General features: G+C 47.9%; 1 protein-coding gene and 1 long non-coding RNA gene across 4 annotated transcripts; one reads left to right on the top strand and one right to left on the bottom strand.

Moving 5' to 3' along the window:
* Nucleotides 1-8899: 8899 nt before the first annotated feature.
* ADCYAP1 (adenylate cyclase activating polypeptide 1) lies at nt 8900-16816 on the bottom strand. Of its 3 annotated transcripts, none has more exons than XM_048289550.1 (5): nt 16578-16816; nt 15136-15243; nt 13091-13225; nt 12506-12601; nt 8900-11686 (listed from the first exon to the last, which is right to left on the bottom strand). In XM_048289550.1, exons 2-5 carry the CDS (start codon nt 15234-15236, stop codon nt 11500-11502), a joined length of 519 nt encoding a protein of 172 aa, XP_048145507.1. In that variant the 5' UTR covers nt 15237-15243; nt 16578-16816; the 3' UTR covers nt 8900-11499. The 3 variants fall into 3 exon arrangements, with proteins under 3 accessions (XP_048145507.1, XP_048145506.1, XP_048145505.1); XM_048289549.1 differs by lacking the exon at nt 16578-16816 and adding an exon at nt 15748-16358; XM_048289548.1 differs by lacking the exon at nt 16578-16816 and adding an exon at nt 15590-16352.
* On the top strand, nt 11822-15861 carry LOC125318614. Its single transcript, XR_007200447.1, has 2 exons — nt 11822-12139; nt 12272-15861. It is a non-coding gene; the product is annotated as an uncharacterized LOC125318614 (long non-coding RNA).
* Nucleotides 16817-25615: the final 8799 nt, after the last annotated feature.

A 25615-nucleotide genomic window follows, 5' to 3' on the forward strand; every position in this document is an offset into this window, starting at 1 on the left:
AATATAGGTACTCAGAGGTGTCTTCAGGGGGTGGTTATGCATGTAACAATCTTATTTATCAAAACACGAGAAGGTATAGAGTATAATTAAAATGGGATGTTCATTGCTAAAATAAAGTTTATAATAAAAATGGATTTCAAAAGGGAGACACTAAATCAAGGGATGTCCACCTGGTTTGTTAAACACTCATAAAGGCAGCTTATGAGTAGCAACTACTTAATTTACTCATGGCCAGATGCTCATTTTGGCAAAGATGACCCTTCTGGATGCAAATTTGGAGGCATTTCTTAAACTGTTGATGACCATCAGAAACAGGCTCCTGGACTAGCCTTTGGTTTGGTCCATATGGAAGCTCTTATGGTCTTGCTACTAGAGCTGGGCAGGAAAGCAATCAGTTCTTATTTCTCACAATTCAAAGGTGGAGGAACAAAGTTCTTCTCGTTTGGTGCCTTCTCAAGGCCTCTGCACACAGATGCAGAAGAGCCTTTGGATGCCCCCTGCTCCTGCCTCATACTCCCAGCTTGTGCCTGCCTGTCGCCGTGCACAGGCATGGTATTCATTGCATGGAATTCATTTTATTAATTAAAAACTACTTTTCCTCCTGTCATCTACCTATAGCAGGGGAATCTAACAAACTCCTGCTGGCTTTTGTCTTTGCTGTGCGTGCATCCTAATTCCAGGCAGAAGCATTTGACTGAGGAGTCAGAGGACGCATTATCCCTCTTTTATCAGTACACAACCCCAGTCATAATGTATGCCCACAGGAAGAAACGTTTCCCATGCAGGGAATGACTCAGACTAGGTCAAAGCAGGAATATAAGGAGTGTGGAGAAAAGTGAACAGTAACTGCAGCTTATATAAGGTGGCATTTATCTTAACAGAGTGACAGCTGCTCACTGTGAAGTTACAAGGGAGTATTGTGATTTTCTGACTCTGAAGCCCACCCTTTAGGAACCACTGATCTGGCATATGAAAAGACTGCACATGCTGAAAAACTCTTTTTTAATGAGACAGGGTCAGATTGTGATGAAGCTCACTCAGATTGAGTGGCATTTTTCTTCTTCTTTTGGCCCCATTGACATTAACACTATCATAATTAGTAAAACAAAACTGAATACAATGCAAATGCAATTGAGATCCTGCTGTGTACTAATAATTGATAATAGACATTAATAAAATGATAATAATCCGAGAGATTCAATAGATTCCAATATTTTTATTTTTTCTGAGTGACCAGCTCTACTGGCAAGTAACCACAGTATGGGGGTTGCCCTGGTAGGACTCTTATAATGACCAGGTTATGTAATTAGTTTTACATCCCCATCCCATGGTACCTCCAGCTGTGTTAGGGCCTAATAGAATGAGGTGCAACAACTACCAGGCATGAAGTTGACTCTCTTTTTATAAGATTAAGCAATGACTAAGCTTCAAAAAAGCATAAACAGTGGTGTAATAAGGCTGTCATTGAAGTATAATGAATAAAATGAAACTGGTATAAAACATACCTACATTTTATTGTACTAAGTGAAACACAATCAGAAAACTTTTTCCTTTCAGTCTAATTGTCTCACCTGCCTGCATGCAGCATTCTACACAAAGTCCTGGGCTTAATCACCTCTTAGCCATGTCATGGCTCTTTCCTGAGGCAAAACACAGCAATGCACCAAATCAACTAGAGACACCAGAAATTATTAAACATACATAGCCTTAAAGAGTCAGGCCAGTCTTTCTTAGTTTTTCTGTATTCATTGGCCCAGGAAAAAAAAAATAGATAAAATTTACAGAAGTTGCACAAAAGCAGATTAACCATTCAGTTTGTATCAGAGATGAGTTGTGCCTTGTAATATCTATCAGTTGTGCTGTGCTGGGGAGAGGTGCCACAGGAGTGGAGGGGAACTCATGAAGCTCTACCATCTGGCACAAGAAGTGCATCCAGGGTCTGACACAGAGGAAACAGACTCATAAGCTGCTGAGAACAGCCTAGTTGCAGTTTATTTATGGAGAGAGTGCACTGGTCTTCCCTCGTTCTGGCCATAAGTCTGTTTTCAGAGGTGTCTCTCAGAGGAGGGACACTGCTGGATATCACTCTGCTGGATAACCTGCAGGCTTTGGTGTGCCATAACCCTTGGGCTGGCAGGAAACTCGTTGGGCCACAGAAAGTCTTAGGAGAAAAGAGGGCAGAAGAGAGTGACTATGTGTAATTTTATATCAGGCAGATAGCAACAGAGGTTGTGCTGAGTGGGCTAGGTTGGACTGACTTTGCTCAGCTTCATCTCTTTTTTTTTCCTTGAGACTGGGGAATGCTGTTTTGCTCAGGTATCACTTGGGCAGACCTCACGTTTTTCATTTATGCTTTTTAATCTCAGCACTCTTGAAACAGATATCTCAAGGTGCTATTTGCAAGGTCATCAGCTAACCTGACTAAAATCTCAGATAGCTCATTAAGTTAAACTCTCTGATTTACTATAAAAGACTAGAGAACCAAGGACACATTAAAAAATCAAGAAAGAAAAGGATAGAAATTGGGAAGAAAGTTTCTTTTATTTTTAAGCACTGAGAATGAGAAAAGCAGAAATGTAAAGGGAAAAACTTGGAGCCAGAAGATCCAAAATTCCCCTTGATTCTAAACTTAGCTCAGCCACTGGCCCACCGTGCAGATGACTCAGTGCACTTCCTTGAACTTAAATCATTCCTCTTACAAAACTTGTTAAAGAAAGACGTCAGTGTAAATTAGATGTTGTGTCTAAGTTTAGCTATGGCCGATACATAAATATCAGAACTTTAATGTGTTCTCATTCTTGTCTGCTTAAGAAAGATGTGTATATACATGCACATATGCATATATATACATAGCAAGGGAGAGAAAGACTTCTTTACGCTATTTTTACAGTTTCATTTACATATATTGTTATTTTGCTGGTGACATAAGAGCTCACAGCTGATTAGAAGTTTAACCATTTTTGGAGCAGCCTGATTGCCACAACACCCAAGCACTCTTCATTCTCTCAAACTGTCAGGAAAGTTTCAATCCCATCCAGGCAGTGGGGGCTGAAAGAGTACACATTCGGCATATAACATACATGATGGCTGATTTCTTGTGACACTAATCGTCACTCCTGCGGAAAAGGCAGTCATTTATTCGTAACTCTACCACTCAAAAGTAACCAGTCTTCTCACCATGGAGATAAATGTCAAAACAGAGACCATCCATAGGCTGAGTCTAATCTAATCTGTCCAAAATGGATATATATTTAGATCTGTTGTCAAATCTTGAATAGTAAACCCTTTAGCCTGGGCAACTATTTCCTCAGTCTGCCCTCTCCATCTATAAATATGCATATCAGAATGGATATATGCTATCAGAGAAGCATATTAATCCTGCTAACCTGGACAGGATATGATGCTGACTAATCTTTCTGATATGAGCAAAGATTCAGACAAGAAAGCACAAGACTTCCAGAAGTGTGTAACAGAGAGGTAAAAAATATATTAATTTTTGTTAAAATATCTCTATCATTCAACACACACCTGAAATCAGCAGGCCTTCCACTCCCAAGTGTCTGGTCCAACAAATGAGAAAAACAGGGTCCTACCTGGATGTACGTGGAAGATGGCAATGGAAATTCCCTTTCCCGTAAAACTGTTAATTGTCATTGCCCTCTCCTTCCTCCAGTTCATATGTCCATTTTGGGGATGTCAGCTGGGAGGTGTTTATTTATGCTACATCCTTTCCCATCAAATTGTACCTATGGAGTTCCTCATATCCTCTTGAAAATGGTTGTCACAATTTTTAAGAACGAGAAGGATGACTCCAGAAACTACAGGCCTGTCAGTCTCACTTTAGTGCCCTGTAAAGTTATGGAAAAGGTTATTCTGGAATGTATGGAAAAACACCTGGAGGACAGCACAATCATCAGTCATAGCCAGCACGGCTTCACGAGGGGAAAGTCCTGCTTGTCAAATCTGACTTCCTTCTATGACGGGGTAACCCACCAAGCTGATCTAGGGAAGCCAGTAGGTGTAATGTTTTTGGACCTCAGCAAAGATTTTTATATTGTCTGACACAGTATCCTTCTAGATAAAATGTCCAGCGCACAATTGGATAACAATGTTATGTGATGGGTGAGTAACTGGTTCACAGGTTGGGCACAAAGGGTTACAGTGACTGGAGTGACATCAGACTGGCGACCTGTCACTAGTGGAGTTCTGCAGGGCTCCATCCTCAGCCCTGTGCTCTTCAACATCTTCATAAATTACTTGGAAGCGGGACTGGAAGAAATACTAAGTTTGCCAATGCCACTAAACTGGGAGGAGTTGTTGACTCCATTGAAGGCAGGGAGGCCCTGCAGAGAGACATCAGCAAATTAGAGACATGGGGAATCACCAGCCATGTGAAGTTTAACAAGAGAAAGTGCCAGATTCTGCACTTGGGGTGGGCAACCCTGGATGCGTGTATAGACGGTGAATGAGATGCTGGAAAGCAGTGCTGACAAAAGGGATCTGGGGCTCCTGGTCGATGGCAAGTTGAATCTGAGTCAGCAGTGCCCTGGCACCCCGGAAGGCCAAGTGTGTCCTGGGGGACATCAGGCACAGCATCACCAGCTGGGCGAGGGAGGAGATTGTCCCGCTCTGCTCTGCACTGGGGTGGCCTCACCTTGGGTCCTGGGGGCAGTTTTGGGCACTACAAGATAAAACTAACATTAAGCTTTTAGAAAGTGTCCAAAAGAGGGCCACAAGGATGGTGAAGGATTTGGAGGAAAAGCCATAAAAGGAGTAGCTTAGGTCACTTTGCTTGTCTAGCCTGGAGAGGAGGAGGCTGAGGAGAGACCTCTTTGCAGTCTTTAATATCCTTATTAGGGGAAGTGGAGGGGCAGGTATTGATCTCTTTTCTCTGGTGACCAGTTTCAGGACACAAGGAAATGATATGGAGCTGAGTCAGGGGAGATTTAGGTTGGATATCAAGAAAAGGTTCTTTACTTAGAGTGGTCAGGCACTAGAACAGGTTCCCCAGGGAAGTGGTCACAGCACCAAACCTGAGAGAGTTCAAGAAATGTTTGGACAATGCTCTCAGGCACATAGTGTGATTTTTGGGGTGTCCTGCACAAGGCCAAGAGTTGGACTCGATGATCCTGATGGGTCCCTTCCAACACAGTATATTCTATGATTCCATGATTCTATGATACCCTGATACTGAGGCACTGGACGACACCAGAGAAGAACCAGAAGTGGCTGTCATTTTTCTGTCCCACTCCTCTATTTCATACTACCGTGAATCTCCAAGAAGTTCTTTTTGACGTGGAATGTCTGAAATTCATCTCAGAGCCTGAAGAGAAAGAAATATTCTTGCTGTGGTCCTCATAAAGGTATTATGCTGTTTCAGAGAACAATACCTCTATCTCTTGTAGATATTTCATTATTGAAGTTTCAAAGCAAATACTATTGCATAAATTGTAAACGTAGTTTACACTGCTTGTAAACTGTCATATTTCTGGTGCTCAAATATCCTTGTTCAAAACTAAATTCCATTTTTACATTTGGATAAATCTTATCAGCAGACAGGTAACTAATTATTTCAAAAGATGAATTAGGTTTTACACTTACTCTGCCTTAGCAGTTCCACCGCATTACCATGAATGCATCATGAAAGTAGTACATTCTGTGTATTCCAGGTGAGTAACTGAGCCATGGTTGTAGCAAAAAGCACTTCCAGATGTTCCACATAGGTTTAGAGCGAATGGGACTTCAGCTATGCCGGTATGGGATTGCCTCTAGGAACTCAAGCTCAAAGGGAGATCTGGCCAGCAACCTGCTATGAGTCACTCTGACTTGCTCTGTCCCAGGATTTGCACTTACAACTGGGTCAAATCCTTATCTGGAACAGTTATACAAATCTGCACTGCAGCGGGATTGAGCCCATGTACCACAATGCACAAATACACAAGCAGCATTGCTGGAAAGGGTCTACTTTATGTAGAAATGGGCACCAGGTGGCAGCTGAGATGACACATAATGGTCTTTGTGCAAAAAAAAAAATGAATGTTTTCCAAAGTAGTAGCTCAGTAAGGTAAAATATCTGGGGGAAAAAAAGGCTTTAATACAACATAAAATAATAGTACAAAATAGGAATCAAGAACCATGGTGTCACTCCCAGGCCATGGCTTCTGTGCATGTGAAGTAATCATCTGGAAAAGATGCTAGTTGTGCAAGAGGATTATGAACATGTTGTGATCTCACAGCATGACAAAATGGCCAAGAGAGCAAATGCAACCCTTGTTAACAATGACCAGCATCTGAAGAAAAAGAAGGATTCCAAGAAGAAGGTACTACTTTTTGCCACATCTTCAAGGTGGTCGTTGCTAGGTATAGTAACCATTTCTAGTCTCAACACTTTAGCAAGGATGTTAAAAAATACAAATGGTTCAGAAATAGTGCCACCTGAGGAAAATCTCCCTTGTGCTGAGCACTTAACAATCAACCTCGCTACCTTAAAGAAAGGGCACAGAGAAGAGTAAATCACTGCCTAAGACTACCTATGTGGAGAGGGAAATCTACAGGCATTAGAGATTCTTCAGCAGGCTACAAATCTCTTGGACTCAAAAATGAGACAAACTGAGACAGAGAACAGAGTGCTAAACTGCCACATTTGGAACAACTTATCCAGTAAATTTGCCATCCCTGCTAGCCTTGCAATCAATACAGAATAGCTCACTCAGAAATGAAATGTTGAATGAAAGAAATCCATGAAATCCTATGCCCTGTATTAACTAAAACAGAGTGGATGATCGTAAGAGTCCATTTGGGTCTTAAAAATCCATGAGTGTAGTTCAGAGGACATGTACTCCTAGAGGGTAAGTATGAGGTCCTTATATTTTTCAGGAGGAGTTTTCCCTGAAGGTTTTGCCTGAAGAAATACTAAATTATTTACCCCATAACTGAAAAGTAAGCTGCATAGATATGAAGTAACAAGCCCCCAAAAGATCAAATTTCCTCCTGTTTTCCTATTTTCCTTAATTCTAGGTGAAAACGTATCCAGACAATAGACAAACTGTGTATTTCGAAGAAGACTGAAAGGTTCTGAAGGTTTGTGGAGAGCATGTCAGCACCCCCACAAGCAAATCTTGTACAAGGGAGATACTGGGTTTATAACAGGGCTCTATAGGAATTGGCTTTTCTGGTTTTGATGACCTAAGTAGCTCTGTGACAGATGTGGTGTTGCACCACATTTCCAAGGGGTGGAATCTATAGCAGCCTCTTTTACTAGCTAACTGGATTTTATCACTTTGACTGAATGTCAGGAGGTTTTTACAATGTGAGGCTCCAAAACCATGTCGTGCCTAGTCAGTCTTGTTTCCTCAGCCAGCTTTATCCATTTCTGCTCCTAGTTGTACAGCAGCATACAGAACTCCAGAAATCCCCACAAAACTCATACTGTAAGACTTGGTATTGCACATTTTCCAAGAGTATCATTTAAGATGGCACTTTAAATCACTGGGAACCGAGCTGAGCTTTTCCATGAAATTGTATTTGATTTGGTAAAGAGGAATTTCAGTAGAGTGAGGCTAGGACTATCTCTGTGAGATTTACAGCAGAATTTCCATCTTTTACACATCTTCAACACATACCAGGACTTGATGAAGACCTTATTTTCAGGTGGGCCAATCCTAAATTTCACCCTCTAGTTACCAATAACAAGAAGGTATTCAGCTTGGATGTCTTAATCACATTTTCAGTTTTGATGGGCAGGAAATGTAGTGTAATTATATGTGTGAGCCCTGAATAAGCTTAAGAGTAGGTGTTTGCTGCATGCTGTCCTTGGGAAACAGTGGCTGGATTTTGTTATGTTGTAAGTCTGGGAAATCACTGACATCTCTCCCTCCCCTCAACAGGTATGTTTTGGTGAGCATGGGGGGCTGGCCTCTGACCTGGTCTGCATTTAATCAGCACTTTTATCTCACTTTGTAGTAACTCCTAGCATGTACCACTGGCATCACCAGCCAAGTTATCTCAGTGTTTTTCAGTTAGACAGTAAAATACTGTTGTTGAAACCAGTTTAGAAGGTGAATTCATGGCAGAGAGGATATGACCAGCTGTCTCAAATCCCAGACTTAGAGTTTTGAAAAATAAACTGCTAGAAAATTGTCATTTAATTCCTGTGCTTTGTTTTTTAATTGTATGATCTTAGAAAGAAATAGAGTTTAGTTCAAACTAAATTGCTGTTACTTTTCAACATACTTGAGTAAAGTCCCAGAGCTACAATAAAAATAATTAACATAAGCAGCTATTGCTAAGCTAAAGTGAAGATTTAAGTTTGGGTATCCTGACCTCCACATTTGCCAACAAATTACCCTGTGCTTTTTTGCTGTGGCCGCCTACCACCCTGTAAAACTTAAGGAACTCTTGGTCGTGTCACAGTACAATTTTTTAGGATAGCTAGTGCATCTTTAATCCGAACAAAGATGCTGCCATTGCCCAAGGCGGGTGACACTTGGAAGCACATTACTGCATACAGAATGCTCATTAAAAGTGGATTAGGAGATCTCATCAAACATACCAATTCCTCTTGAAATAAACGGCTTCTAAGCACAGAAATTGTTAGAGGAATGGATCATATGCACCGACTAGTTTGGTTTGCATATTTAGAGAGTGTTTTGAGCTGTTGTGTGTGGGACTGGGCTCTTTACTCTGGCAGTTCTGTTTAGTTTACTCAAACAGAGTAGTAACCACCGGTAAAAAACATTAGAGGTGATAAAATGTGGAGACTCAATAAAAAGATATCCCAGACATGAAACACTGCAGAAGAACACTGCTTAATAATGAACTAATTAAAAAAAACAAATTAAATGAAATGCAGCTTTCACTGTTAGGTTCTAGATTTCTCTCCCCCAAACATTAGACGAAATTGCATTGGTTACAAAAATTTATTAATACAAATTTTACACACTTTATATAACAGTTATCAAAGTCCTAGTTATAGATATCATGTGTGTAATAATACTTTGTTTAAGTTCTTTTTATATTCATTTGCACACAAAATAAGATCTCCAAGACTAACATCTACCTACTATGACTGTATCTCAAATCTGCTCAAATTTTGGTAAGGCTGTTGGCGTTTCTAAAAAAAAGAACTCGTACAAAGGATAATAACCTAGGTGATCACTTCATAATGCTTGCGACTAGCCAGTGAACTCTAACTGATAAGGTCATAAACAAAACGTCAAGAGAGCCCTATGTCATTATACCACAGCCGACACAAACACAGCGCACTCTGCCCATGGCCAAAGAACAGAAGGACGACTAAAACGCAAGCCGATGTGTTGCAGCATCGTAGGGCCACTAAATAGCCATCCGTGAACTCGTGGCGATTTACAAGGTGAAGAGAAGGCACGAAAGCTGCACACTGCGCCCCGCGTCCCTGCGCCCCGGGAGCGCGCTCGGGCGGGCCGGCAGCGCGGGCGGGGCGGCCGGGGCAGCGCGGGCGGGCGGTGCCGGCAGTGCGGGACAGCCCGGACAGCCCGGACAGCCCGGACAGGCAGTGCCGGCAACGCCTGCCCGCCCCCACGGGCTCTGCCCGGCCCGCTCCGCTCCTCCCGGCCGGGGAGGGAAGGTTTTACCCGCGAGGGCTTGTTGGGGGGTTGGGGGGTTGCTTTCCGACGTCTTGAATGCGGGGCTCGTTTTGTGTCTTTGGAAAGACTCCTGTAAGGTTTGTGTGGTGAGCTGGAAGGAAGCGGGTACCTACGTGTCCTCCTTCGCTCCCGGCCCGGGCGGGGGACGGAACCAGCCCCCGGGCAGACGGTAAGATAGGAGTCCGTACATAGAGAGATGAGGTGAAAATGGTTTATCTCGTTAGAAACCGGACCACAGGTGAACACTACACATTCTTTTATGACAAAAGTTTGTTTTATGAAATAAATTTTACTAAGCAATAAGCCAGAATGTAGAAAAATACATTTTACCTCCAAACTCAATAAACAAGGAACAAAAACTTTCGTAGTAGTGCATAATTCTTTAGTGGTAGCTACAACAGGGGTTCCTAAACTTGTACAATAAGAGCTTGCATAAAACAGAACAAAGGAGTGAGAGAGCGTTCACAATCTTTTTTTTTTTTTTTCCCCAAAAAGAACATAACCCAAAAGGGTGACTCAGGTGGGTTAAACAGCGCTCGGAAAAGTTCGAAGAGAGGATGAGAGGCGGGAGGTCCTACAAGAAAAAGCAATCAAAGAAAAGAGCAACTCTGACCGAAAAATGCAAAGGCGAGAGCCCTGCTCATTATTACACATGATGAGAAGCATGGACAGCACTGGAGAGTAACACACTGTACTTTGCATCCAGGTCCAGTACCGAGCTGCCCGGGGCAGTTGGGTAGCGGATCGGAGGTGGGATCGCCTCGTCTTACCTCGACCCTGCGGCACCGGCTCCGGTACCGGCTCCGGCCCCGGGGCGCGCCGGCAGCCGCCCCCGCTCACTTCCCCACTCTTTCCAAACGGATCCTGTCTCTGCTTTGGCTTTGTTCTGCAACTCTGCCCAGCCAGCCAGAAGAGCAGTGCACGGGGCTTAGTACTTACTACCCTTGCTGCTGGTTCGGGATTTGGGGGTTGGGGTTTTGAGTTTGGCTTTTTTTGGTTTTATTTTGATTTTTTTTTGTTGTTATTGTTATTTTAGTTTTGGTTTTTTAACTATTTCTCCCTCCAATAGGCAACAGAGATTCACAATTTGGATCGAGCTGTTGTTTTCACAAGATAATTATCCTCTAAGCTCACTGTTTGAGGATTCACTAATAGAGATACAACTGGAATCAAAGAAAGCAGGAGAGAAAAAAAATAATCGAAATCTAGAAGAAAGGGGACGCTGCCCCTTCAGAGATGCTAGTGGCAAAGGAGCCTGCCTTGAGACTCACCAGGGGAAGAATCTGCTTCACCAATTCTCCCAAATCAATTTCCTCATAATCCCCCTGGGAGCAGGTCATCCTTCTCTATGTACAGTAGCAAATGGTGAAAATTAATGTCTTTGACCCTGTCGTGGATAAAAATACTATCCTTTTAATTTCTGTTACAAAAATAGGAGTAATATTCAAAACAATGATTGTCTTTTTTTTCTATTTATTTTATATAAAAACATAAACAGCTCAGGCGAATTCTTGTTCTTGTGCAGGCTTTTCATGAAGAATTGTTCTTTACTATTCTTAGTAGTATTTATATATATATATTTATATATTATATATAACTTAATGATTGGTCCACAAAGTAGATCTGTGCGTTTCTCTAGTGCTTTTTGTACAAAAGAAAAACAATATTATTATCAAAATATTCATTTAATGGCTTTACTTCATACATAAATACATGTTTAGATAACACAGGAGCGGTGATTGTTCAGTCAGTTTGGAAATGACTTTTGTTTTTGTTTAGATTTTGTTGTTGTTGTTATTGGGTTTATCTCTCTCTCTCTCTCTCTCTCTCTCTCTTAGGACTTTGTATACACAGGAGTGGCTGGTTACTCACATCGCTACAAATACGCTACTCGGCGTCCTTTGTTTTTAACTCTTTGTTTATACCTTTTCCCCAGGACTGCTGCTAAGTATTTCTTGACAGCCATTTGTTTCCGGTAGCGGCTGTAGCTGTCCGTGAAGATGCCGTCTATGTGCCGCTTGGTCAGCGGTTCCGCATCGTCCCCCAGGCCGCCGCTGGCACCGCTGCAAGCACCGAGAAGCACAGCTGCATCAGGCGGGGCCGCTCCGCCCCCCTCCGCGCCCCTCCGCACCGCCCCCTGCCCTGCGCAGCCCCGCGCCGGCCTCTGCCCCCGGCGCAACACGTTGCGCGGAAGATGCGCGAGCAGACAAAGGCCGCGCCGAAACCCGCTCCCGACGCGGTGCGCGCAAGTGGCGGCGGAGGGAGAGACAACATCTCCCCGCCATGAATTATTCATTGCGGCCGGGAAAGCTGCTCTCCCTGGGGCTTCATTAACGTGTTACCTTCTGCCGAAGGGCAGCGGGTGGCACCGGGCTCGCCCCTGCCCCGCCGGCGGTGGAGAGCCCCGGGGAGCCCCGCCCGGCGGCTGGGGGTGCGCAGGGGCTGCAACCGAGCCGCCACGGCTGCAGCTGAGCCCTCGATCATCGCTCTCCATAAGCTGCTCCCCCCGGCAAACCGTAAGGGCTGCCCAACTTCTAAATTTTAAATCGGTTGATTATAAAAATTTATAGACATATAGATATATAGATATATAGACATGAATATATATATATACATGCATGTGTGTATATCTTTATGCCCGGCTGTAGTAACCCAACCAAACCTCCGCGCACATCCCTGCTGACAACCAGGGTCACGCTGCGCCGGGAGCAGCCATGGGAGGCTGGTGCCTGGGGAGCCGGACTCCACCAGACTCATCGAGGGCGCAACACATTCCCGACCCCGCCGGGGCAGCTTTGTTCCCCCCAGCCGCGGCCCTTCCAGTGTCTCCGCTCCAGTAGTACCAACGCCCACCGCGGAAAAGAACAAGCAGAGAGCCTTACCCGACCCGCTTGGCCATCAGGGAGTGCAGATATTTCCTGGCGGATAACTGGCCCAGGAGTTTCCTGTAGGCTTTGTTGAAGATCCCATCGGCGTGCCTGGGCAGAGGGAAGAGCCCGCGGGTGAGCGGCGAGGCCCGGGAGCCGGCTGCGGCAGGTTGCGGGAGCCCGGGCGGTAGCGGTGACCATTCCCCTCCGCCGGCGAGCGGAGGGCGGCATCTCCCCGCGTCCCCCGGGACCCCTCGTCCCCACCCAGATCCCTCCCCGCCGCGCCCGCTCGGTTCCGCGCCGGCTGGGCATTTCTGCTCCGTTTGCGGGAGCATCGCTAGCCCTCCCCGGCGCGGGCGGCTCCCCGCTCCCTCCCCCGCGCTGCTGGAGGTAAGGAAGCTTTTCCATTTCTTCTGAGCTTTACGCTGGGCACCGGGACCTGGGCAGTATTGTCGTTTGTTTGGGCTCGGGATTTTTATTTTGATGTTGTTGCTCTTTGCTTGTTAGGTATCATTATTATTTTTCCCCCAATCGGTTCTGCCAGACCCGTTTTTCTCCCTACTCCAAATTCACGCCTGATACCCCGCGAGTTGCAGTCACCTCTTTTCCGGTGGGTAATACAAGGTGTACATCTCGCCGATCATGGAGGACGGATTCGCTATACCGAGGGGCTCGTGGTCGTACGCGAAGTCCTGCAGGGTGTTCCCGTCCTCGTCGTAGACCTCATCCTCCAGCCTGGCAACGAGAGCAGCAAGGAGAAGGAGTCAGCCGGGCTCCGTGGGGCGCTCCGCTCCACTCCCCGCTGCCGGCTTCCGGCTGCCTCAGTGGCCACCCCTCGGCGGAGCCGACCCGGGAGACCCGGGAGCCCCGTCCGACTGCCCCCATCCCCTCCCTACACCCGCCCGCTCCCCATCCCCGCCCTCTCCTCTGCGGGGCAGGACCGCGGAGGAGGGAACACACCCTCCGTCAGACGTGCTCCAAGAAACCCCCCAAACATGCCCCCCCCTCCTCCCCCCGCCCTCTGCGACCCACGCCCCGGCCCGAGAAACATCCCCTCTCTGCCACAGCCATGGCTGGTGCTTCCCGAGCGGAGCGCACGCCCAGGCGCGCAGGCTGCCGCGCTGACACGCGTTTGTGTGCCAGGGGCTGGGCGGGAGCCGAGCAGCCTCCGCGGCGGAGACGGGGCGGTGAGCGGCAGCCCCGCCGCCGGGGCCGGGGACCGCGCCCCGCTCCTCCCCGCAGCGCCCTCCGGGACGGGGGGGCTTCGCCTGTTGTTTTTCGTTGAACGGTGCCTCTGCCCTTTGAGATCTCGCCAGTTTTGTGTGTGTCCCAGCCCCCCCAGCCCCCGCTCTCTGCCTCCCTCTCTGCAGTACGATGTAGGTCATTGCACGTTACAGGCAGCTATTTTTGTCTGTGAGCTTTAGCGGAGGTATTAATAATAGATGCCGCTAAAGTGTTTCACTCCTGCTAATTCAGGCGCTTGAATGAAGAAAGCCAGCTTGCTGCCGGCTAATGGCCCCTCAGGCCACTGAGCCCGCTGCCCCCTAGTCGCACTGCCCAGGAAGATGACGGGGGCTGCTCCGAGCCAGCTTCGACAGGCTCCCGGTTACTGTAAGGACACCTCGGAGCCCCAAAAAGGACACCCACGTCGGACAACCTTGCGCGCCCGGCATCTCTCCCCCTCCCCCCACCCATCTGCGCTCACCGCACGGCAGTGTCCCCCGCAGAGCACCCCGGAACAGAGCCAAGAGCCGGTGGAGCAGGACGACAGCACCGAGTCCAAAACTCCCCCCAAGCCAAGCAACACCGGTCGCCCGAGCAGGCGACAAGCAGAGTGAGAACAGGCTACCATCGGCCGTCCCGGAACAGGTGCCCTGAGCCCCCAGCCGCAGCCCAGCGTAGGAAACTCCTTTGTGCTGGTGCTCCTGGGTGTCCCCCACTCCTGCCCCAAACACAGCAGGGTTCAAACGCTCACTGTGGGACAGCGCAGGCATCAGTCTGCGCTGCAGCCCAGCGAGAACACTCCGAACACAGAAAACTAAACAACCTTGTGCCAGGCCCTTCTCTCTTGGGAAGGGCTGTCATACACAAACAGGTTAACAGGGGAAGAGACTGGATCCCCACCAGTTCCAATGCCGCTACACGAACCATGACAGCTCCCACATGCTTGCAGACAACGGCGCACCCGTCCCCGCGCCCCGCTCCCCCTGAGCCGGACAGGCAATGCTCGGCGCTCACCCTGGGCGAGCTGCGGGCAACCGGAGGCTGCCAAGGGCCCCGCAGGACAGGGGGCAGGCGGGGGAGGAGCTTTGGGCCCCGTCGACATGCAGCCGGGACCTCGGCCCGCTCCCGCCAACACGCAGAAGAGCAGGTCCCCCACTCCCGGGGAAAAGAGGCCGTGGGTCACAGTACCGGGGTACCGAGGAGCGGACCTGGGGGGTGCCAGTGCTGCAGGCGGAGGGGGTCCCATGCTGCGGTGGAAGGGGTGGGCACATAGCCCAAGCGGAGGGGATTTCCTTTGATGACTCCCCTCCACATCCCCTTTCATTTTCCTCCCCAGTAAGATTCCGCTGCCCTTAGCTAAGCTGGGGCAGCAGGGGGCTGGAGTGGTCCCGGCGGAGCTCCCGGACGGGGGACAGACCTACCTGAGCGCCGGGTACTGAAGTCCGGCCGCAGGTGAGCAGTAGACACTGCAGTGCATTATTATGCCATAGACCAGGAGTGCTAAGATCGCTTTGCTACACATTGCCACTCTGTGCGGGAGGGAAAGGAAACTGCTGTCAAAAAAAAAAAAAAAAAAAAGGAAAAAACCCCCCAAAAACAAACAAACAAAAATATTTCACGAACAAAAACCCAAACAAACCGCCCCACGGCTCACCAACCCCCTGCCGGAAAAGGAGGCAGGCAGCGCGGCCCCGGGGGACAAGCGCCCTGGGCAGCCGGGTGCCGGCGCGGAGCGGCACGGAGAGGAGCAGAGCGGTGCCCGGCGCAAAGAGCTGCGGCCGCCGCCCGCCCCGTCGGTGCCCGCCTGCCCGCCCGCCCGCCCGCTCGCCCCGGGACCGCTGCGGGAAGGCCCGGCGAGCCACCTCGTGTCCTTACCATTAAACTCTAGACACCCGGCACTGAGAGCGTTTGGCTGCGAAACTAAAACGGCAGGTCTTGGGGGAAAAAAAATAAAGACCCAAAATAGGGAGGGGGAGAAATCGAGCTCTCTCCCAAGTTGCGTCCAAAAGGAGTTAAAACCCTCGTGACATCACCTCTCCGATGGGCGAAGGACCCGCAGGATGCAGAAGATGCAGAAGCGACAGCAGTTAGTTGTTTGCTGGTTTTAGGGCAATCCACTCCAAAAAGAAAAAGAAAGGAGGGGGGGGGAAAAAGATAAAGGAAAAAAGTTTGCAGGTAGCAGCACAGATCTGGAGTGGAGTCTACAAGGGAATGGAGAAGGAGGGATGGAGCGAGATGTCGCTGGAGAACGGAGCGCTAGGGAAGAGGGAAGAGAGCGAGCGAGCCCGGGAGGGAGCGGAGGCGGGAGCCGCGGGCTTGCTGCGTGCGATGTTGTCTTCCCCAGATCTCTCCCCTCACTGAGCGCCTTCAGCCTTCTTCTCTTCTTTTCCTGCTCGGTGGCTCCAAACTTGACCAGCCTTCCGCAGCCTTCCGTCTGATACGCAATTAGCAAGTAAATCTTTGCAAACACCCCGCTTCAGCAAGAGCCCTCTTCGTAAACATTTGCCTGCTTGTTACCTTAGAGGACGGGCAATATTGTTTGTTGCCCCCGTAGCAGTGTCCGGATTTTTATTCATGAATCAAATGCCTTTTTTTTTTTTTCCTCAGTCACGTAATAATCGGGTATCAGAAAAGACGTCACCACCCCAATTCCTCAAGGAACACAGTTCTGTGTCGTCCTCAAAGATGAGCTTATCAGGAGTCATAAAGCTTCTCCATAAACACCAACTCACACTTCCCCCCCCCCCAAAAAAAAAAAAAAAAAAAAAGAAAAATAGAAAAAGAAAACCTAACAACCAAACAAACACGCAGAAACCCCCCACCGCACAAACATAAAAGGATGTTCGCCACGGTAAAGTTTTACCTGACGTGGGAAGGGAAGCGGAGGAGAGCAGTTAGGGGTGGGGTGGGGGTCCCCGGGCTTGTTGGACTCTCCCACGTCTTTGCTGCCTGTCTTTCCGCGGGGCCAGCTCACCCCCCACGCAGCCCGGGGCCGCCGCTGGGCGCAGGCCCCCTCGGAGCCGCCCGGCTCTGAGACCGCAGGCGGAGCAGCCCCGGGGCGGAAGCCCCCACTTCTGCGGAGATTTGAGAATCTAAGTGCCTTTTTTTTTTTCTTCCGAAGCCCCCTCTTGTTGGGGTCCCTCCCCCGCCGTGTAGCCCTGGGAGAGGGGCCCTGAGGGGACAGACATGGGGTTTCCCTGCCCCTGCTCAGCCTCGTCCCCATTGGTTGGTTTGTGTTCCCCTTGGTCCGGTGACTGGAACAGTTCCTCGGCAGAGCCCCGGCCATGCGGCTGGAGAAATAAACATCTCTGAAACAGCTATCAAGAATCTGTCTGTCCGTATATATTTCCTTTCCACGGGACTCCTGGTTTGACATATGCATGTTGCCGTATCCCCACTGCAACATAATGGTGGAGAATTGTGAGCAGAACGATCCCCGATCCCTAAGCGACTGATTTGTGTGAGTAAACCCTGGAAACTTTGGATTCCTCTTCTTGGTTTTGCTTTGCTATTCCATATCTAAACCATGGAGGAACCGTGGGAAGACTCTTGGCTCTCAGAGCCGCATATGGACATTTATCTTAAAATGATTCTTGAACAACGATTTGTAAATTTTAGCTTGATTCAAGCTCATAAAGAACTGAAACACTTCCTGGCATGGTTGTTTAAGAACTTTTTCTATGTTTCTTGGGATTTAATTCTTACCAAGGGCTTTTGGAAAACCGTTTGGACACAGTTAATATTGGAGTCAAAATATATGCCGATGGAAGAATATTTTCGTGAATATTATTTAGTTACTGAGACTGTTGAGCAATGTCAGCTGTGTCCTGGTGAAGGGAAGCGTGGCGCAGGGACCGTGCGGCCCAGGCCACGTGCACCGAGCGCCCTGCGAGCAGCAGCGAGGCAGTTCCCGCGCGCGGGCGGAGCCACGCGAGCCGCAGTGTCGGTGGCGGAGCGAGGCGCGGCGGGACCCGGGAGAAGGGCGGCGTGCGGGCGGCGGCTGGCGGCGGTGGCGGTGGAACGGAGCCGCGCCCAGCCGAGACGCGCGCTGGAGCAGGGCGCGGGGGGATCGTCGCTCGGGGGCCCGGCCGAGACGTGGGTACAGCGCCTGGCAGCGGCAGTGAAGCTGTGACCAGAGGAGGCGACGCACGGAGAACTGAGCGGCACGGCCCGGCCCGGCCCGCGCAGCCCCGAACGCGACCCCGGGAAGAGCGCGCAGGCACCAGCAGCCCCGACAATTCTAACACGGGAGCGACCAAAGGAGAGAGCAAAGACGCAGCGAGACAGAAAACAGCAGCCACTCGGAAAAAGGAAAAGATCGTAGTAGCTAAGATCTTAGGGATAGTAAAATGGTATAATGTTAAGCAAAATTATGGTTTTATAACAAGGTGTGACAACCAGCAAGACATATTCGTGCATAGAACTGCTATTAAAAAGAATAACCCTGAAAAATGCATCCCAAGCTTGGGAGATGGAGAGGTAGTGGAATTCAAAATTATAGGAAGGTAGAAAAGGGTTACAAGCATCGCAGGTCACTGGGCCTGATGGTGTTCCTGTAAAAGGCAGTATATATGCTAAAAATCGTAGTCATGTTAGACAATATCTCCATGGTAAGCCCCCCCTACAGTCTCCCTTTCCTAATCCCACCTTTCCCTTTTACCGTATGTCCTATTACCCCCAGTGTATTCCCAATCCGTTTTTTCATCCATGGTTTCCCTCACAAAACCATGCTTTTGCAAATTGTTTCCCCAAAAATCCCTTTCCAATGCCGAGTGGAGGATGAAAAAGGGGAGGGAAGAAGTCAAACCCTCTCCTGCCTCAGTTTCCCCACAAAGCATGCTCAGAGAGTTCTGTCTCCCTTCTGTCAGCCCTAAGATGTTCCACAGAATCTGTTTGGACATTTAAAGACTCAGGAGGGTGGCTTGTTTTGTTTTGAAACTGTTCTTGTTATGTTTATCCAGTTGTTTTCATTCTCCTTTTATTAAAATAAAACGGGTGAGGTGTTGGGGTCCCTCCCCTGCCATGGAGCCCTGGGAGAGGGGCCCTGAGGGCACAGACACGGGGCTTCCCTGTCCCTGCTCAGCCTCGTTCCCATTGGTTGGTTTGTGTTCCCTGCGCGGGAGAAGGACCCTTGGTCCCGTGACTGGAACAGTTCCTGGGCAGAGCTCCGGCCATGCGGCTGGAGAAATAAACATCTCTGAAACAGCTATCAAGAATCTGTCTGTCCGTATATATTTCCTTTCCACGGGACTCCTGGTTTGATATATGCGTGTTGCAGTATCCCCACTGCAGCACCCTCTTTTATTTTTTTTCTTTTCCTTTTACTTTTTTTTTTTTAAGGATTGTTAATATTGTTCCCATTACACAAGGCTCCCCCTGGGGAAACGAGCAGCGCTGTGACCGCTCTGCGTGTATTGAAGCCGCCCGGCGTAGAGGACAAGCCCCACGGCCGCGCAAGGAGGGTCCCACCCGCGGCCGGCGCTGCCCGGCGATGGGGGCGGCGGCTTTTCCCCCCACTCCCCCGGCCCGACCCTCTCGTCTCTCCGCCTCGTGCAGAGACAGATGTGCGGCTCGCAGCGCTTGGCAGAGCGGGAGGGAAGAGCATCGCCATGAGGAAAAAAAAAAAAAAAAAAAAAAAGTTGATTTGCCGGAGGAACCGGGAAGGAAATCCCTTCCCTGGGGACTTCCCCGCCGCCGGAATAATTTTCCCCCGACGTGATGCGCCGGGCGCGGGCCACGGGCGGGCTCCCAGCCGCTGCAATTGCTGCTCGTCTCCACACTCCCCTCCCTCCGCGACCGAAAATGTGCCCTTCATTTCCGAGAATTACCCAGAGAAATCCAGGCTGGAAGAGCCATTACTAGACATTTTAATTATTGGGATCATAAGCAGAGCGTTCAGGAAGCAGCAATAATATAGTTCTCCTGTTTCCTATTTGAATGGGTTTGGTGTAACATGCTTGGATGAGTTATTTGAGCCCAAATCGATTTCTCAAAAACAACAAAAAACACACCATACAATTACATTCCTATTACGGTCATTTAAGGTTGCAATATTTTCCGGAGATAAAGGAAATTTGACGTGAATGAATGATTCCCGTAGAAATGGCCAACGACGCGAACCCGGGCAGGGATGCAGCGCTAGGGACGGAGCGGGACACTGTCCCCGTTGTCACTCTGTGCCGGGCGTGTCGGGTCGGGAAGGACCGCCGGCAGGAGAAGGGACGGGGCAGGGCAGGGCGCCCGGCGGGGCCGCTGGGGAAGCGGTCACCCCACCGCTCCCGCTAGGAAGAGGTCACCCCACCGCTCCCGCTGGGAAAAGGGTCACCCCACTGCTCCTGCTGGAGAAGGGCATCCCGCGTCTCCCGCTGTGGAAGGGGGCACCCCACCGCTCCCGCTGGGGCAGGGGTATCCCACGGCGCCCGCTGGGGCAGGGGCAGCCCGCGGCTCCCCGCGCCGGGCCGGCACCGCGCTGGGGCTTCCCCGCCTCTCCCCGCGCCCCGCGGGCGCGCACGGTCCGTGAGCGGAGGGCGCCACCGCGCGGGCAGCTGCGCACCTGCGGCCGCCGCCGCGGAGCCGCTGCCGGGCCCGAGCGGCGCTGCTCCGTGCCCCGGCTGGAGCGGGCTGCGGAGAAACCCCCGCCATCCCGCCGAGCTCCCGGGCCCGGCTGTGAGCGAGACCAGCGGGAAAGGGCTGTCCGCTGCTCCCCTTCGCCGGGCTTTGGGGGCTGGTGGGGTTTGTGGTGGGGTTTTTTTGGTTTCCTTTTTAATGACTCTGCGGTAGCAGGTGTAAACACGGCCTTTTCTAGAAACCGGTGTGGCAAGGATTGCATGAATCATGTCAGTATGGAGGCCTGAACACACACTCCGCCTAAAGAACAAGAAAAAACATTCCTTCTTTCCGAAGAGACTAGACACACACAGGCAATACATTTTAAAGCTGTGTCTGTTTTCACTTTAGGAGAGCTACTTTCAGCTACTTTTGACATACACAGCCACATTTCCTTTCCTCTATCCCCACTCCCCTAGATCCTTACAGAAAGTACTAGGATGCCTGAAATAACAGTCATCAACAGCACAGAGCTAGAGATTCCCATAAAACAAACTTGAAGCTACAGACCCCACACAGAGACCCAGTGCCACCCTGGTGGTACTGTGCATGCAGGAGCAATGTCAGGATGGTTTGCAAAAAATGCATCTTCTAAGCTCTCATTTATGGTGAGTAACTCACACACAGTTCATGCCAACAGAAGTTTCATAGCATCTCATTCTGTGTCACAGGGGTGTGTGTGCAAGGTGAATGTGATTATGACATGAATGCAGTTTAGGCTGAGGAAGTAAAGGTTTAAATCTGGTCTCTGAGTACAAGTAAATTTCTTGATAACTCTGTCATTTCAAGGCTGACAGAGATTTAAGGTATATAATACTGGCCTCTAGGGTAAATTCCTAAGGCAGCATCTGAAGAAAAGCAGAGGATTTTTTATTGGCAGAATTTCTTTCATCTTCCTCCTACCATTTTAAATTAGACCTTTTAAGTTATCTGACTATTCTACTATTCTATTCTGCCACACTATTCTATTTTAAATATCTATTTTATTAACTAGAGCATTATAATTCTATAGAAGTTTCTAGGGGAGCTTACATCCTGTGAGCCTTGTCAAGCCTGACTGTGGCTGACTGCAACTGACTGCTGGAAACCTTGCTGCTATAATTCTAATTCAAAGGAACATATTTCATCGTGTACCATGATGGGCATCTTTTTGACTCCTCAGAAACCCCCTTTCTATATTTATGCATATTTTATAAAAAATACTATGAGCAATTTATCAAACTGCCAGAAACTCTGTTGATCCATAAAGCCTGATATCTCATACACAGTGGGTGGATGTCCAGCCACTATATTCATATTTTCTCAGTATGTCCCAAACAGCTGCATATTATAAAAAGAACCTGGAAGAATTGATGTACCTGATAATTTTATCATGAAAGGGCACATGTATTTCTGCCAATACAGAAAAGGATGAATTGTTCTTTCCCAAAAGCAAGCAATCTTGCCAAACCAGCTCTCTCTCTCACACACACACATACGCTGTGGGTTTATAATCTATCTTGTTATTTATCTCTGCCCAGGCCTCCTTTCTTACTGGGGTGGTTTGGGAAACCTATTGCTGATCAGTATGCCAATGAATACTTGTCTGCATCAGTTTCATAAACACCTTTTCTTGGGTTTCCTGACTCCTCCTCCTCCCCAAGGGGCAGCTCCTTGGAAGGATGAACGTGTCAGAGGGGAGGTTAACCTAGCCATGAAGTCATTCAGCTGTAGCTGTGGTCATCTGAAAAAGGCTAATTAGGGATAGCCTGGCAGCACAACAGAAGTTATTATGGCTCAAGCACAGCTTGGCAGACATTTCAGCACTTTCAGCTGAGACATGTCACCTGCAGCAGAGGTGGGAAAGTCCCACTTTCCTCCTGGAGGCTAGATGTCAATCCACTCAGTAACAGAGACAGCTGAAGCATTTCATTCGCTGAGTTGTTTTTCTTTTATTAAACCATTCCCCCTAATGCTTTCTTTAGGTAAAAGCAGCAAAATGCTTAGGCACACTGTCGGCAGCATAAACATCTGTGTTCTTTATCATGTCCAAAGGGACAGAGCTGCAATCCAGACAAGCTTGTTTACCCAGGGATGTCTTGGGCAGGATGCACAAACTCCAAAAAAGCCAGAGAATGACAACCAGGGACAGTACTGGAACTACAAATCTCTCAAGAGATGATAGAGGCAAGCCTCACGTGGTGGCCAGAACCCTTGCCAGCCTCTTTGCATGTGACCACCAAGCATTAGCAAAATCTCTGTGAGAATCTTCCAGATAATTCCTTGCTTCCTTTTATAACCTTACTTCCAAGCAAACAGTTAAAAAAGATGGGCTGGTTTTTTTTTTTCTTTCCCTCTCTGAAGTGAGGAGGCAGAACAGTACTTCCCAGGGCAACGGCATAAGAGCACCAGCAGTCCAGTCATTCTGCTCTTGCCTCTGCCTGGAACTCACAGTGAGAGGCAAGGCCAGTGGACTGCCTGTGTCTTGCATGATTGCCCACACAGAAGCTCAGTGTTCGATCTTACCCTGTGGGTGTCCTCCTCCCCCTATTCAGTAAATGAAGGCAGATGACTTCAACAACACAAAGGAAGAATCATTCCCATCCAAACACAAAGGCAAGAAAACCACTTTCTAAATAAATGAATGACCAAACAGTGGACTTGGTTTCACAAGGAGGTACCGCCATGCTATGCCTGTGACAGAAAATTTCCTTGGATGACCGATAGATTTATTTATAATCCCAGATAAACTCATATGCTCCAAGAGAAGAAAAGAATTGTCCTTCATGCTTTCTGACAGTGGTTCTTTGATCAATCATTTATATATGAAAAATAGAAAAATAAATTATGAAAGGCAAACAACAACAACAAATAAAGGACTTCTTTTAAGACTTAATATTCCAAAGACCTATTCCACTAAAGCCAGCAACATATAAAATGCCACAAAAGACCTCACTAGTCCACAGGGCAGAAAAAAGGCTTTAGCACTGGAAGCAGATATATACCCACTCTCATTTCCATTTGATCCAGTGTTCAGGGGGAAGGTAAACCCTTAAGCGGATTGAATATACAAAGCTTCACAAGTGCTGCCAAGATACAATAATTTATACTGTACAAATAGCAGACACAATATTTTTGTTTTCCACGTTGCTTTAGATGCAGCTGTAGCCCCAGGTGAATGACAAGTTCTGGTTTTGTACCCAAATGTGGCAGAATTTTGGGTACACCTTTAGAAACAGTGGGACTGCTACGTGCCTGTGTCCAGAAACAAAAATCCATCTGTAGTTCTGAGGTATTGCTAATGGCATAGCTAAAGTTATTCATAGTTTAGATTTACCAGAAATAGTTGGAACAAATTAATAATGAATTAGAACATTTCTTATCATCGCAGGGAGCGAGAGGGAATAAATAGAACCATCCATATTTTCTTATTACAAAACAGTGTGCAGCCTATTACCAAACACTAATTTAGTGTTGCTTGTGCTGGAAAACTGTTGAAGGGTCCCTGGCTCCTGACAGTGCAGCTTAATTCAGTCTGACGGGAGCAAGGCTGCACAGAAGCAGTCCAGGGCGGGCAGGTGAGGACCATCCCAACAGGGGTGAATCCCAGCCTGCCAGCGCCGGGCGCCGCTCAATAATTCCAATTAACCATGCTAAAGATGACAGAGACGGGTCACGCAGAGCCCAGTAAATATCAATCAGAACCACATATTCTGATGAGAGAATAACAAAGTCTTTCTCATTAAGGAAAAGAGAAAAGATGTTTGGTTGGGTGTAGAAGCCTGTCCTTGGTGGCTTGTACACCCTGCAGTGCAGCCTCTGCCTTGTGGGGCTGCAGCCCATGCTGGCCACAGCCAAAATTGCCCTGACCATGGGAGCCCTTCACATGGCTTAGCTCCCTGTTTTGTGCATAGTGAGCAACAGGGAGAGCTCCCACATCCCCTGGCAGCACAGGAGGGCCTGTGTGACACCAGATGCACAGCTCCAGAGATGTGGGGTGGGGTGTGGGGTGAAACTGGGGAGCTGGGTTTGCTGGCCTCCTGGGTTTGCCATGAGCTGGCTGGACAGCAGGCACTGGGGTCACCAGCCAGACACTGGGGCCAGGAAACAGTACATAATCTTTGTCTGTTGTCATAACTTAAATAAAGTACTCTAGCCTACTTAGCCTAAAGGAAAATGTGCGGTTCTTAGTTTTTATATTTAACGATAGCACAAAGAATTTCTTTGTGTGTGGCCTTATGGTCCGATCCATCTCTATCTTCTAATAAAATGTATTTCTGTAACAGCTGAGGCAATTAATCACTTAAACAGAATTGGATTACAATCTCCATTACTAGAAAATCTTTAAAGTCAGGCTTGCTATCTTTCTAAAAGATCTCAAGCTATCGAGCCATTCTTTGTCCTGCTTTATGCAAAGGTCAGACTGGATGTTCATAATGGCCTCTTCTAATGTCAAAAATCGGTCTCTGACCCTTGTAATGCCACTCACTGATTTCAGACAGAACTGCACTGGATTTATTGACCCTTCTCATTAGGAATGAAGATTGTCTGCAGAAACTCCTATGCGATTTCATAACTCCAGGTACATGTCTATTGAGCTCATTATGTAAATACTTATGGCTTTAGTCAGTTTTGAATTTCATAGGAGTTTGCAGAGCATAGAACAAACCAGAAATTGCTAGGACATTGCAAGACTGAACTCACTCTTTTGATTCCCAGATCTGTGTTCAGTCTCCAGAGGTAACTGTATACGTCAATAGCAACAACATAATGATAAACCACGATACTTCGTAGATATGTTTTAAATCCTGAAACTTAAATATGGTATTTTTCACTGTAATGAAAATATATTTCCTGGGGATTTTTTGCTTCCAAGTGCAATCATATTATTGACTTTGAAATGTGCCTTCAGAAAAGAAAAATAAATAACTTATTTGCATATAATTTGGGGTGATTCTCTGACATATGCTACCCTACAGCAAACCCAATTTTCCTCTAAGCCTCAGTAACACTTGAGATTGTTCTAAAAGGTATGTTGGTTTTAGCTGTCTGTAAAGAATATTTTACCGTTGCATAAATAACTTTAGCTAGTTTCTCTGATGAAATACCTGAGTGTGACATGAATTTGCTCTGAAACACAATAGACAAGAAGTTTGAGCAAGGAAATTAAGAAATAACATCTTATCATCTAATGCTAACGTTTAAAGGTGTTTTGGCTTTTGGGTTTGGTTCTGGTTTGATTTTTTTAGTAAGAACTTGTCCTGGGTTGCAGTGTATTCTATTACCATCCTCATGAGCTGTTGAAACCAGGTGGGG

The sequence above is a fragment of the Corvus hawaiiensis genome, chromosome 30, assembly GCF_020740725.1.
Source record: "Corvus hawaiiensis isolate bCorHaw1 chromosome 30, bCorHaw1.pri.cur, whole genome shotgun sequence".
Lineage (NCBI taxonomy): Eukaryota > Metazoa > Chordata > Aves > Passeriformes > Corvidae > Corvus > Corvus hawaiiensis.